The 15,735-nt window shown below is 39.7% G+C and overlaps 1 protein-coding gene across 1 annotated transcript in view; it reads right to left on the bottom strand.

Annotated features, from left to right (window-relative positions):
• Positions 1-15,735, bottom strand: part of LOC136884959 (intermembrane lipid transfer protein VPS13A) — a 263,969-nt gene that overhangs the window by 207,784 nt on the left and 40,450 nt on the right. The window contains exons 10-14 of the mRNA XM_068230153.1: positions 13,160-13,381; positions 11,831-11,943; positions 11,516-11,724; positions 8,190-8,356; positions 3,038-3,155 (exon numbers count right to left, since the gene is read on the bottom strand). Of these exons, the coding sequence (XP_068086254.1) occupies positions 3,038-3,155; positions 8,190-8,356; positions 11,516-11,724; positions 11,831-11,943; positions 13,160-13,381 (829 nt within the window). The remainder of the gene's footprint in view (positions 1-3,037; positions 3,156-8,189; positions 8,357-11,515; positions 11,725-11,830; positions 11,944-13,159; positions 13,382-15,735) is intronic.

The following is a 15,735-nucleotide window of genomic DNA, read 5'->3' as shown; positions in this document are numbered from 1 at the left end:
CTTAGTAAGCCTCGTTTTTGAACACACAGTAGTCAGCTGGTATTTGGTTCAGAAGTACTACAGTTGCTGTCAACCTGTCGACAATGGCTGGTGTGTTCAGCAACGACAAATACACATATAATTTTAATCTATGGAGAATCTGGTTAGAATTGAGCTGAAGCTTGCAGATAGTATGCATAGGAGTTTCCAAAGAACCACCTACCTTCTACTGACATATTTTGCCGAACAGAGTTGTGGTTAAGAGCTAATGGATCGTTTAAGGCACACACAAACAAATTTTCGTAGGGTGAAATGTCTGTATGTATATAAATTAATGAGTCATTACACTTTATTTTCTGTATCTTTGGCGTATTTACAAATGCACCCTGTTACGGAATGTGTGTAGTACAGGATCTTTCACTGAAAGGGGGGCCGGCGCAGTGCAGCAGGTAGATGGGCGAGCTGGTCAGACGAGCACATGGCAACTCGCTGAGCTTGGGGTCGCGAGACATAATAATACATAATCAAAGTAAAATAATTTCTCACCTTGTCACAGAATATGTTGAAAAAGTCTTCCACCTGCATCTACACATTTCTAGCTTCATCTCAGGAAATTTTCATTCATACGCATTAGTTCATCTACCGAGATAGCCTCAATTTCTTTGGTGGTATTTTGTTTGAGGTATTTTTATATAGATTTTATACGGTGAGAAACAGGACTTCGAATTTATGACATGCTAAGCGGGAAAACATGTTAATGAGGAATGCACTAACAAGATTTCGCTGTATGTATTTGCTTTTAAGCAAATTAATTATTTGTAGGAACATGTTTCATTCTTTAGGAACATCTTCAGCTATGTAACATTGCATAAGTGAACTTACAGAGAATTTTCTTCTCAAAAAACATCTTAAAAAATTACCTTGTTATGCTTAAAAATGATAAAAATATTCACTTAAACAGATGTTAACATTTTTTAAGTGAATAGAAGTTGTTTTAAATTAGGTTACAATGTAAGTGGATCCATCTTCCCTTCCCTTCCCTTCCCTTCCCATTTCATCGCCCCACTCAACCCTCCACACACATTTTAATTATTTTTGTCTTTCTAAAATCAATATCATTTTAAGCATAGCAAGGTACTTTTTAAAGATTTTTTTGAGAAGAAGAAAATTCTCTGTAATTTCACCTATGCAGTGTAATGTAGCTGAAGATGTTCCTAAGGAATGAAACACGTCCTACAAATAAATAATTTGCTTAAACCAAATATGTTGTGTGTGTCCTCCGCATCGCAAGCTCTGCGCCTACAAGCTCTGCAACCCACCGCAGCACCGAAGTATCTAGCACTACGAGGTATCTTCACTGCACCTGGCACGCTCACTGATGACGTCAGCCAGCGATATATAAGGAGCTTCGTTCTGAGCCTCTCCAGGACTACCCCAATGTTCGACCACCAGACCACACCGCAAGTCAGACACGGAGGCATTCCTCTTAAAAACGTGTTTTGAACAGGCGGACAAATTGCTGGCCGTGAGGTGTCATCTCTGAACACTGCCTCATTATCCTGATCCCCGTAGCCACGTCGAGCCCCGAGTGTAGCATTCTGCTACTCCCTTTAGTCCTTACCAGTGCTCCGACGTCCACCTTAGCATTCTGCTATTTGAATAAATTAATGCAAGTTCCTTGCAAGTATAAACCTAGTATCAGCATTCTGCCTCTGTCTACAAGTTACGCTTGTAATTTCACAGAAGATAGTTTTCGACTATCAGGACAATTTATTAGTGAAACAGACTATCTCCTCAAGATAGAACTAAGTGTATATAGAACTCTCGTATTGTATAATTGTACATATGCAACAGACATTCAATTCAAGATTTAATTTCAACATTAACTGCGTGCATTCAAACAAGTTTCAAGAAGAATTCAGTTTTATTTCTTATATATATATATATTGTATCAAATCAATGAAACAATAAACTTTATGTTGTGTCACTGTATACCAAGTTCCTTGTATACAACAAAATACATAGTATCAAACAGATGGAAATTTACGTTTCTTGATTTAACACTGAAGAGATACGTGAAAGGTAGACATTGACAAATTCTCTTCACGGAAAAAAAAAAAAAAAAAAAAAAAATCACAGCAGAAGAAAGACTGAACTATCAGAATGGTCAAGTGTATGCTTGCAACTCTGCGAATTTTCTGCCAATGTTTGAAAAGTGGAAAGAGGTCACCTCCTGACTAATTTGCTTTCACATTTTGCTGTCACAGAGTTTTTAATTATTTTTTTATGAAAGAAAAAAGGGAATGCACAGTTAAACACTGACTAAAGCTGGATTTGATCCAACATCTGTTCATCAGGCTGTGAAGAACAACAAAATGAAGTCCTTTAGAAAGAGGAGTATATTTTTGAAAGTTCAGTAACTTTATGATGCAAAATATTGAGGTTATTGAAGTGAAAGAAGAAGAGTTCTGTGACTTTGAAGTATGGAAGTATCTCCTTTCTGTTCTCCACTCAGCTCACACTAGTCTGTCATCATCATCATCATCATCATCATCAATTTTCCACTCCAGTTGCCCGGGTGTGGTTTACAAGCTTTCTCTATTTCTGTTTGTTCATGTACCACTCTTCTCTCAGGACGACATCCCAGCTGACTCCTCTTGTTCCTATGTCCTCTTTCACTTGGTCCAGCCATCTCTTCCTAGGTCTTCCTACCGGTCGTTTTCCGGCCACGACTGTGTGTAGCCATTGTTTTGCTGTCCTTCCATCGACCATTCGTTTGACATGGCCAAACCATTTCAAACGGGCCCTTGTCACTTTTTCATTCAGGGATGGGTACACACCAGCTTCCTCCCTTATTCTTTTATTCCTTACCCTGTCCCTTTTTGTCTTCTGTACCATAGTTAGTAGGAACTTCATTTCTGCGGCTTGTACACTAGTCTGTAATTAGATAAATTCTTTTATGTGTATCCTCTGTTTACTTTATGGATATTCTACATGTCTTTGCCATCCCACTACTTTAAATTCTGAGAACCACTAACTCATTCTGCTCGTGTCTTACCTGGGAAGCTGTCTGTATTCGGGCTTGACGCTGTTTGAGAACACCACCTGACAGCGGATCTTGGGCACCAGATGATAATCACTGTCTTGTTGTCTCCGCGCCTCCCGCCACTCCTCACCTGACAAAATAATTGGAAAATATAAAACATCAGTCCAGTTGGAAAGTTAGACTGACTGATCACAAGGGTATGACACCAGGTCAGCAAATACTAAGATACAAGATACTGTTGTCCCAAGGAAAGAAAATCCATGAAAGGAAAGCGACTCCTATGCAGTCCAAGCAATAATCTCCTTCATAGGACCAATGTTGGTGATCCAATTGGTTATGAACACACCGTGGGCTTCAGCAGTTGCCACCATAGCATGCTTGCTATGGTGCAGTCCTGTCAGCTCAGAGGTCTGCGTTCAAATCCCTCCTCTGAAGAAGCTTTCTCTTTGATTGGTGCTCTCGATTTATGTCGCACCGACACAGACAGGTCTCATGGCGACGATGGGACAAAAAAGGGCTAGGAGTGGGAAAGAAGCGTTCGTGGCCTTAATTTAGGTACTGCCCCAGCATTTGCCTGGCGTGAACATGGGAAACCATGGAAAACCATCTTCAGGGCTGCCGACAGTGGGGTTCGAATCTACCATCTCCCAGATGCGAGCTCACAGCTGCACATCCCTAACCACACGGCCAACTCACCCGGTTCGAGCCAGTCTTAAGCCATGTGAAGATTAAGCAACACCGCCTCACAAAGCCCATTTGAATTTGCCCCTGAAGGGATCTAATTAGCGAATTTCAACAGTTAATAAAATGACAATGGTGCGAGATATCAATTTTTTTCCAAATTATTTATCAGTATGATCAACCCTCTAATGCTCATAAACACTTTCATGGCCTGCACTTGTAGACATGACATGGGCTTATGCCGTGTCAAGAAAACAAGGTGAAACTCTATGTTTCACAGAAAACTTTGCTCTGTGTCTTCGGAAGAAAATCTCGACTGTTCACGAGGAAGTCTTCTACTTACTTACTGGTCCCCGTTACAGTACATGGCCTCCTTAATCACCTGCCTCTATTCGTCTCGGTCCACAGCTTTCCTTCCCATCACTTAACGCCCATCTTTCTAAGGTCTGGGGCTTTGTTGTTCTTTAATGCTTTAATTGCTATCCTGACCTCTTCTAAATCTGGCTACTCTATTAACTCTTCATTCGATTCTCTTTCTTCCCCATCATCACTGATGTTTTCCTCTTCTCTATTGTGATTGCAGTAAAGCTGATCACGCTTTGCTTTACAGACTTTTGTATGAGGAATCCTGTGCTATTACTGCCTTCTTCTCCTCCAATCTACCCAGTTCATAGCTGTCTCTGTGGATCAGTGGTAGAGTGTCGGCCTCCGAATCCCAGATAGCGGGTTCAAACCTGGCAGAGGTAGTCGGATATTTGAAGGGTGGAAAAAAGTCTATTCGACACTCCATGTCCTACGATGTTGGGATGTAAAAGATCTCTGGTAACACATTTGGTGTTTACCCGATAAAATTAATTAATTAAATCTCAGCCATAGACGCCCAAGAGAGTTTCGGTTTACTCGATCTGCCATCTAGTAGGCCTAGCGTAAAACGGAATGTCATAATTGACGAGCAGACAGCCAGATGACATCAACTTAAAATGTCTGCACACGGTAGCTGAAGCATATGATGATGATGATGATGATGATGATTATTATTATTATTATTATTATTATTATTATTATTATTATTATTATTATTATTATTCAGTTCATTCCTATATTCCATGTTGTTACTATGATATAATTTTTCCTTCTCTTAAGCTGTCTTTCTCGCTGGGTTGTCACCAATTTATCTGCTTTTCTTGTAGTACGTCTTAAGGTATCCGTAACATTTGTCTTTTTACGATGTAGAGGAGTTAACCTTACGCATAACCCCCAACTTGGAGGACCAGGATATCACTCTTAGTCCGGATCATCACCTCAGACATGTCCGGCTTGGGTGGCCCTACAGAGAGAGAGAGATTGTATGTGTGTGCTCTAATGAACACCCTAGACTTATTTGTGGGGAATGTTAGAGCACAAAGCATACAAGAAAAATCCATGTACGCTTGAAGCCGTGGAGAATTAAATCATATGACTGATATGTGAAATTTTAGAGGCGGAAATACGAGTGTTTCATTATTCTTTACGTTGATGCAATGTTATAGTTCTGAGCTCAGTTTCTTCTTCACCACGCATCACAACATATGCCGCGAACTTCTTAAGAACCTTGGTTCATAACATGGTTTCCCCCTCACACGTTATGTTACAACATTAAACATTAGACTACAGGCAACAGCCTGATGTAACACTGATTTCAAAGCTCTCAGAGGAACATCTTATGCAAATTGAATATTGTACTTTTGGTTAAAAAGCAATAAACCTTTTTATTCAATGAATATACAGTAAAACCTCGTTAATTCAAAGTCGTTGGGACGCAAAAATTGGACTTCAAATTACGTGATTTCAAATTAACCGCCAACATGTACTTTGGAAATGCCAACCCTTGTGGTGTCTCAATATATTCTAAGACCGTTACTGCATGCAATTAACCTTGATTCACAATTTAAAGCTCTCAAATGCCATGTAAAAAAACTATTTCCAAAATGTATCCAACAAGGTGCATTTACAGTATTCAAATAATGTACTTGGATAACTCACTGGCAAACATAACCTCACACAATGAAATCAAAAGAAAGAAAACATGAGGAGAAATCTATACTGGCTCCCCTGTGCAAGTGTTTTATTCATTGGATTATTGTCCGACTCGTTGGCTGAATGGTCAGCGTACTGGCCTTCGGTTCAGAGGGTCCCGGGTTCGATTCCCGGCCAGGTCGGGGATTTTAACCTTCATTGGTTAATTCCAATGGCCCGGGGGCTGGGTGTTTGTGCTGTCCGCAACATCCCTGCAACTCACACACCACACATAACACTATCCTCCACCACAACAACACGCAGTTACCTACAGATGGCAGATGCCGCCCACCCTCATCGGAGGGTCTGCCTTACAAGGGCTGCACTCGGCTAGAAATAGCCACACGAAATTAAAATTGGATTATTGTACTGTATGTATTTTAGATGCCTTGTGCTTGCACGGAAAGAACCCAATGCCCTTAAAACATCGCGGCTTATCAAACTTTCCTATGACGAGAGGAGAAGGTCTCTCACTTCCATCCACTTCCGTCCACATTACAACAACACTTTACAGTGACTATACTTGTACAATTTCCTGCCATGACACTTCTAAGGCCCATTAATGATTGCAATCACCTTGATTCTCAGTTTAAACTTCAAATGCTATGGAAAACACTATTTCAGAAATTTATCCAACGAGGTGCATTTACATTAGTCAAATAAATGCACTTGTATAAAACAATGGCAAACATAACCTCACGCAACGAAAGGAAGAAAAACACGATTCAAAGACGAGGAAAAATTATACTGGCTCCACTGTGCAAATGCTTTATCTTTCTGATTACTGTACTCTCTGCATTTTTAGATGCCTTGTACTCGCATGGAAAGTGCCCGACGCCCTTAAGACATGGCTTTTCGAACTTTCCTATGACAGGGGAAGGAAGTCTCTCGCTTCCGTGTGCACTGTACACCAACACAGTACATTTCCTGGCTGGCAATTATCTCCTTTAAAACCGTAAGTCTGTTTGGCCTCAGCATTAAAAAATATAAAACAAACAAACAATGCAGTTTCATCAGCATTGACAATATTGTTTGGTGCGTACGAATTAATTATAGGCTATAAGCCACGTATTTTGCCAACTGTCAACATCGCCAGTGTTCGCGGATTCTACCTCTCTGCACACTGCCTGTTAGGCCTACGTGATATTGTGGCATTCCTTAAAACGCTGAATACAAAATAATTACGATTCTGCTCGAACATAGCAGATATGAACCACACTGTAGACACGCCGAAGTAGGTGAAAGCAAATACAGTAGAGACTGTAGTTGGTGACAGTGCACAAAGTTACCCCTGCACGTTCTGGAAGACGTGTTCTTTCATGACACGGAGAAATTTTGAATTTAAGTTACTCTGTAAAATACTACTTTTTTCAAAATGTAAAGGCAGTTTCAAATTAAAAGTCTGAATTTCGGTAACGGGACCGACATTGTTCTTCGAATTACGAATTATCCGTATTTTGAATTAAAGAATTTAAATAACATGCAAAACCGTACCTCATGATTCCGGGAACGAGAGCTGCTCCGAATTAGGTGAGATTTTGAATTAACCGAATTATCGAGGTTCAACTGTATTCAATATACTTCTAGTTCAAAAGTTATATTATTTAATCGAAGTCGAACCCTAGACAACCAAGTTCAAATTAAGTTTTAAAGTGTTATATGTGCTGTTACAAACTATGATGGTTAAGTTCTTAATTTGTGATTGTATAATCAAATTGCTATTTTAATTCACTTTCCATTTCATGTATTATTCCGATAATGACTGTCAAGTTCTGAACTTGTGACTGAAACACAATTTACTATTTCATTATATTCCCCATTTTAATCACATTTAAGCATAATATTTTAATCTTTTGTGTATTATATAGGTATTTATGTACCCATCGCTGTTTTCATGTTTTGGCTGAAGATGACGCACAACAGCATTGAAACTAGTCCCAAGTAAAATGTTGTAAATTAACCATTATAACATTCGTTTTGTATTGAAAAGGTGGACCCTCTAAGTTACCTCTCTTACATACAAGCTAATGGAATTGAATAGGTGGACCCTTTCCTACCCTTTGATAGTAATTTAGGCCCAGCATAGTTATGTTATGTTATAGCTATGCTATAGCTTACCGGGGAGTCTAGTAATGGGCAATCTGTTGCCCGCATCCCCTAAATAGTGCGGTAAACTTCTGCTGTCTCTCCATCTAGATAACCTCTCCTTTCTTCCCATTTCCTTATATCACCAATCTCCCTCCTCCCTCTGCCTCACAAGAGCGTCTACTTGTCATCCAAGGTTGTCACTATTTACCTACACTGAGAAAATTTTGGACCCATGTTTATTTTATGTGTAATCTATCCAGTAGTGCTTCCATGGTAAGCTATTGCTCGCCATCTGTTTTCTATGCAATTCACCAAGAAATTAACATTAACAAACAGTCACCTGAGTCACAGAACAGGAGTTGCATCTCGGAGAACTCTAGGTGTAACCTGTCGTACAATCTCTCTTCCAGCTCCATCTGTGTCGCATCTTCTAGACCAGCAGTCCCCTGCTGAAGATCACTTCTCACGATCACGCGACCCAGGTCGCACACCAATATGCTGCCACCTCTGCAGAGGAAGAAAAATTATTTCAGTGGAAGCCATTTATTTTCAACTTCGATTCAGATTTTATGCATTATCTTAAAGCTCTGTTCAACACTGTACAAACGCACTGCAGTTATCTGTGACCTGGATCCTACGACATCCTGTAAATATCAATGTGTTTTATGTCATATAATCCATATCAACAATATTGCAAATATATTTAAAGGCAGATTTCATATTGATTAATGTTAAGATCCTTTGATTTATTTACTGTGAACTGATGATGATTCCAAGGGAATCAAAACCGGTTTTCACTCAATAAATATTATGTATTATATATTGTGTTGAACGGTGGAACATTCCTCAATTAATTCCTATTATAAACTCTACAATAAATGACGTCATCTTGTGGGCTCTGGCTTCAGGAGAAGTTCCTTCTATACAAGAGCCTACTGACTGCTGCCATTCAGGCGGTAAATGGCCAGGCGGAATGACGCTTGTGCCGTAGAAGAGGGGTAGATCTCTCCTGTGGGATTTTACCTGTGCTGACACATTTGCCCAGTCCAATCTTCCTCTTTCCTCAATCAGTGCTGGAGGTGCAGTCGCAAATAGGGAAAATACTAAAAGAAGAAAATACAGTGATTTGCTGCACAAATTCTTCTTTGTACCCATACTCACTGAATCCAGTGGTACCTGAGGCAATGATGGCCTCAATTTTATCAAAAGGTTGGCCAACGTATTGCTCAGATTTCCACCAATATCTGATCGACTACTTTTCTTATTCAGCACATTAGCATAGCTCTACAGTGTAGGAATGTCACATTCATTCTTGGGACACTACCAACTGGTAAAGAGCTGGATGATTTTTTTTCTCCTTTAAGACATGACTTTATATTTTATAGAAATAAAAATTTTTCTTGTGAATAATAAATTTATATATACACTGTACTATATAAGCACCAAAGATGGAGATCATGATCGAATGCCTAATACAGAAATATATAAAAACATTTCCAAAATCACAGACACAATGCGCATGTGAAAAACCCAATCCATGGAACACTTAGAAAGAATGGATTCAAACAGACCGACTCACAAAATCCACACATTTTTAAAGAACAAGCCTACCTGTCCGACTTGGTACAAACAGACAGAGAAAAAGATCTGAAGGAACTAGGATCATCAAATCTATATGACCAAAATGAAATCAGAAAGATCACTCACACAGGGGTTTCGAGGAAGATGAGAGGAAGGCTCACCAACATACATAGTCAATGCATTAAAAACACACTCACTCGTTGCATACAGAAGAAAACTGGACTAAAAGAAAGGCTAAAAAAATGTTGATTCTGCATAATTCCAAGTTACCCATTTGCGATAAAGAAGAAGAAGGAGGAAGACGCGGAGGAGGTGGTGGTTATTTATTTTACATCCCACTAAGTACTTTTACCATTTTTGGAGACGCCGAAGTACCAGAATTTTGTCACTCGGGAGTTCTTTAATGTGCCAGTAAACCTACAGACATGAAGCTGATGTACTTGAACATCTTCAAAAACCCCCAGACTGAGTCAGGATCGGACCTGCCAAGATGGGCTCAAAAGACTGGCACACCACTCTCTGACTACTCAGCCCAGCAAAGAAGAAGAAGAAGAAGAAGAAGAAGAAGAAGAAGAAGAAGAAGAAATAACTGCTATGCGTTTCTTCCGTTCTCATTAGTCGACCTAGGACATTTGACTTGATAGAATCCGATGATGTTCTGAAAATTGGTTCAGTGTTTCCTGTGATTAGCAATGGTGGTAGCAGTAGTGGTCTCTTAGTGCCATGAGTGTCTCGAGGACGCATTTGACTCTGCCGGTGAAGGCCTTCCTTCTGATGCACTCAAGGGCCTGCACGTCTTGGGTGTGAGACAATAAGGTCTAGTCTACTCCTGTTGAATAATGCCAAAGGGCTTGCTCAACGCTGGCTAAACAAGACGATTCACCATCAACTGCTGAGAGGTTTGGAAGTGAATCCAGGCTTTAGGCATGCAATCTAGTGATCAGAAATTGTATACCAATGATGGAGGTGATTAGTGTACGAAGAGACTGTCCTTGTCTCCAATTTCTGTCGCTCCCTCTACCCTATTAGGTGTTCCTTTTCATGTTTCACCGAGCAAGTGGCCATGCGTTGAGCTTGCATTGGGAGATAGTGGCTTTGGACTCCAACTGTTGGCAGCCTCCAAGGATGGTTTTCTGTGGTTTCCCATTTTCACACCAGGAAAATGCTGGGCCTGTACCTTAATTAAGGCCACGGTTGGTTCTTTCCCATTCCTAGCCTATCTCATCGCCGCCATAAGACCTATCCATGTCGGTGCGATGTACGGCACATTGTAAAAAAAAATTCATTATCATAATTTTCCAACTCCATTTTCCTGAAAACTTTGGTCTAAACTTGAACTTAAAGAAGATCAAATACATGATTGTGAGCAAGAGTCCTGTCGTAGATCCCTGTCTGTGGGTTAAGGGAGCTCCGATACAGAGGGTTCATGTACCTAGACAGTGTCGTCAATGAGCACTGGGACCAACGTACAACACTGACAAGGCCACTTACAAGTCTCCGTCAAGTACTCCGTAACAGAGAACAACCATTACAGCTTCGGACTAGGATAGCACAGTGCTATGTGTTCTCCACTGTGGTGTATGGAGTAGAGTCCTGGACTCTGATGATAGCCACAGTGAGAAGTGTTTGAAATGTGGATCTACGATCGCATTCTTCATATCAGCTGGGTAGACAGAATATGCAATGAAGAAGGTGTTGATCAACATGTGTAAAGGAAAAGAAGTGTGTAGGGCTGTTAAGATCAAGAAACTCTCTTACTTTGGCACCTGGAAACTTTACATCCTCCTCCAAATAATTATACAAGGGAAGATCGAGGAGAAGAGAGGTCCTGGGAGAACCTGCACGTCTTGCCTGGACAATCTGCGACAGTGGTTTGGTCAAACAACTATTTTGTTATTCTATGCAACCATCAACAAAACTAAAATAGCCAGAATGATTGCTAATATGATACGGCACTAGAAGAAGTTTCCCAGATGTGGTGAATGTTTCTATATATGAACTTAATATAAATAAAAAGTAATTCAACTTAAAATTAATATAACGATGGTTGTCATATTAGAAACTAAAGAAAAGAGACAAACTTACTTTTGCATGGAACCGAGTTCTGGAATGACGAAGAATGGACCTTTCAAGTCCATATTGATGTTGATTGTTTTGTGCCGAGCGATAGCATATTCCACCAGGCCTTTACCAACTTCAACAGCATCGACCAAATTTTTCTTTGAAACTTCCAGCACATCTTGAATGGCCATGGATCGTGTTTGAAAGAAATTTATAATTTCTGATACAGCATGCTTGTAAAAGGAACAGAGACAAGAATTACTTAATAGACTTGTATACTCTAGCAGAAATGTCACTCAATGCTAATTACATTTTATTACATTGTATGAGCAAACCTACCTCGTGATATACAATTTCAACTGGCTCCAAATTAACTGACAAACCAAAATCTGCTTCTACATTTGAAGGATTCTTTTCAAAATCAATGGAAAGAAAATTTGAGCACGTACTTCCTGAAAAAAAGATACATAAAATAACAAGTTTGAATATTTTTAAAGTAGAACACTTTCCACAGTAACAAGTGAAATAAGAACAATGAAAGGGAGTTCACAACTCAAAGGGGAGTAATGTGATATGTGAAGATTTCCTTGTTGATACTGTCGTTTAAATAAGTAGGCTGAGTTTTGGAGTGTTTGCCAAATGAGCAGGGATAAATGTACAGTGCTTGCTTGTCCAACCCTTGTCCCGTTTCTCAATGGAGTTGGGTATGAGGCGAGATGAATCTGTCGCGGCGGGTTTTTGTGACCGGATGCCCTTCCTGACATCAACTTCACCACGGGAGTTAATGAGATGAAAGGAATGATGTGATGTACGATATTAAGAAGGGAGAGGGTGAAACCCGGTGCCGGCACATAGCCTACTCCTGTTGAATAGCACCAAGGGGTCTGCTCAAGGCTTAACGTCTCCATCCAATGGACGAATCACCATCAACAGTGTCACATGCCCTGACTCCATATGAGCACTGCAGAGAAGTTTGGAATTTAATCCAGTATTTTGGCACACAATCTAGTGATTAGAAATTGTACACCACCATCTCCCCTACCCTGCCAGCCAACGTTCTGATGGTGAATTTTTTTTCAACCAACGAGACTTGAACTGGTTAACTATGGTGTCAAACCATTTAGATTTCAACGCCTTAATGATCATGGCCACCAGGTGGGTGATAAATATACAGTATATCCTGTGAATAATCACAGGAAATTTTTTCAAAATTTGACAGTGAAACTTTGGGGTGCAGGTATTATTTGCAGCAAGGTTGGTACAGTGCTCCCAGCTTACAGAAATCTGGAAGGTGGTATTTTTCCACCCACTCTGTTCATTCTACAAGTGAGAAGTGTGCTGCGTACCGATTGCGTCATTTGCATGTTGGTAGTTTAATTAGTAGCAAGGTTTATGAATGGCTCGTTTTCTTGTTATACGACAATTACAGCTAAAGTAAGTAACCATGGAATGCCATCGTCAAGGCTGCCAACAATGGGGTTTGAACCTACTATCTCCTGAATGCAAACTGATAGCTACATGACACAAACCCTGCGGCCACTTGCTTGGTTGCATATAACTTACTTTGTACTTTACTATCTCATATTTCTTTTACAACTCTGGTAAAATTCATGGCTCTCCACTAAACGCAAAGGAAAACACACCAAAAACAGACACACATTCTCTTACCTGTATGTATGTTGTCCGCAGTTGCCATGGGTACGAGGTCGTTCTCCAGGCTCGCACCTTCTATAACGAAGCTCTCGGTTCTGGCCGACACCTTGAAGGCTTGTGCCGATGGTCTGGTTTCTATACTTGCGAGGAACTGAGTAAGCGTGACAACGAGGATCTCCCTTCTCCTATTTAGAAGACTTAATGAACAGTTGGCCAGTGTGAAATTAAACTTGTGCTCTGAAATCAGAAACCAATCCCCTCTTTAACACCAATGTCAGCTTTCACACGAAATGCTCATTCCATAAACAGTACTAATTTACTTTGTTTCAGTATTGGAAAGGAACAAGAAAAAGAACACATAATAGTACAAACACAATAACAGGACTGGGGGGAAAGGGAGACCAAAGAAAGAGGAGACAAAGACAAACTAAAACAAGTACAGTAGAACCCCTACTTAACGTTTTTACAGGGACCTGATTTTTTTAACCTTAAATGGGGGTTTACCTTAAATCGAGGTTTCAGTATAAAGCACACCTTTTCCAAAGATCTTTGCCTGCATTAACATAAATTGTACCATCATACATTATTTACATAGTGACAGCAATAAAACAAGGAGATATCTACCCTACACACTGTACTGTAGTTACGGTTTGTGCTTCATTTTGAAAGATTTTGGTTGGTGAATGTGAAACCGCTTCGGTTTAAGGTTGTTCTATAACGTTACACATGATTTTCCAAAAAAGTCAGGAATGCTATCAAATTTAAAAAAAATCACTAAAACTGATATGAAACAGCAATTGGTTTGTTTAAACATTTTTGCAGATGTTTTCCAAACAGCGGCTTACTCATTAGCTCGTATTTTGTAATTCCAATAGTCTGAACACACATATTCAGTTTTATTCTTAAAAATTGTAATAGCATCACTCCAGAGGCTTGTGGCAAACATTTCCATTTTCTTACGTCAAACGACGTCACCTAACCTAGGTTTACTGTGCACATATTATGAAAACGAATTTCAAGTTCCCTGTAGAATAATGATAACTTTTTCACTATAAATTTACACGGGAACACCCTTTCTGAAATTTAACAAGGCGCGAAAATGCATAACCTAACATCTGAAATTAGTTATGCACACCGCTGTATCTTGAGAAGGAGAATTATCACATTCATATTTTATTTCAGTACATAGCATTAAAATTAAGCAATTGTTTACTTCAGCCTTTATTTCTAAGGAGTAAACAACTGCTGGCATTGCACTTATTGCGAAAATATATTATTTTAATGTTTGTTTACATGAGTCGGAGTTATGAGGACACCTCAGGCTCGCTCAAGATCGACTCGCTCGCGCGTAACAAGAAATCGATACGGAAGATTATCAGTCGCATTCAAAATAAACGCTGGAGTAGGGCGTATGAATATTGGTAATGGATAAAAACTATCACACCCAAATTTGATCGTAATGACAGATGAATCAGTAAAAGGGTTCTCATCGTAACCGAAGGATACTGCACAGATTAATATAGGAATTTTTGGAAGTTATAATAAGATTGTTATCAAAACGGGGGCTCTCTTCTGCTACAGCGGCCATGGTCGGATGTGTATCAGAGTCTGACATCTCACTTTAGCCCTAAGTGCCTGCGTTCTAAATTCCCCTTCTGCCTTGAATCATCCTTAGCAAGCTTATGAAGTCTTTTTCATAGGTTCTTAATGCCCCATAACCAAAATGAATAGAAATATTTGAGAATTTTAACATTTCCTACGCTAAATCAGGTTTTGCCCTATTGTGAATTACGTTAAATCAAATATAAAATTGCACTGTTCTTATGGAAGAATTTTCAGGACTGGAAATTTCTTCTGTTAAATGCGGGTTTACGTTAAATCGAGGTCACGCAAAATGGGAGTTATACTGTAATCCTATGCTATGTTGCCTCCGGCAACAACCTGGAATTTTCATGACAACTGTTCATGAAGTGAAGGATATAATTGAGTTGTTTATTAAAATGTAAGTGAATTTAATCAAATAGTTGGTCAGCAGCCTTGATTTAACCCCAGCCAAGCGTCAAACATCTTCAGACGCGAGTTTTAGATGTGTTTATCCGGAATTTGAATTACGCGCTTTTGCGACCGTATGTTTCCTCTTAGAGTTGAAATATTAGCTGAACTTGCCAGTTCAATATTTATAGCAGTAATTAATAGTGAATTATGAAGTAGGGTACAGGCTGTAATAGTGGTGAAGGGCAGACTTACATTACACTGACAGCAGCTTCAGTTAAGCCAGTACCTACAGGTGTCTGAGCATTAATGGTGAAGCAGTAGTTTATGCATGCTATGAGCACAGGCTTTTAGTTAATCGGATGTTAATGACAAGTGGTTCAATGAATTTTACCAAAATGTTCAGTATGTTATTGAAATGGAAATGGCGTACGGCTTTTAGTGTCGGGAGTGTCCAAGGCCAAGTTCAGGTCGCCAGATGCAGGTCTTTTGATTTGACGCTCATAGGCGATCTGCGCGTCGTGATGAGGATGAAATGATGATGAAGACAACATTTACACCCAGCCCCCATGCCAGCGAAATTAACCATTTAAGGTTAA

The sequence above is a fragment of the Anabrus simplex genome, chromosome 13 (assembly GCF_040414725.1).
Source record: "Anabrus simplex isolate iqAnaSimp1 chromosome 13, ASM4041472v1, whole genome shotgun sequence".
Taxonomy (NCBI): Eukaryota; Metazoa; Arthropoda; class Insecta; order Orthoptera; family Tettigoniidae; genus Anabrus; species Anabrus simplex.
Note: the sequence above shows the minus strand (reverse complement) of the source record. Positions and strands in the feature narration are given on the sequence as shown.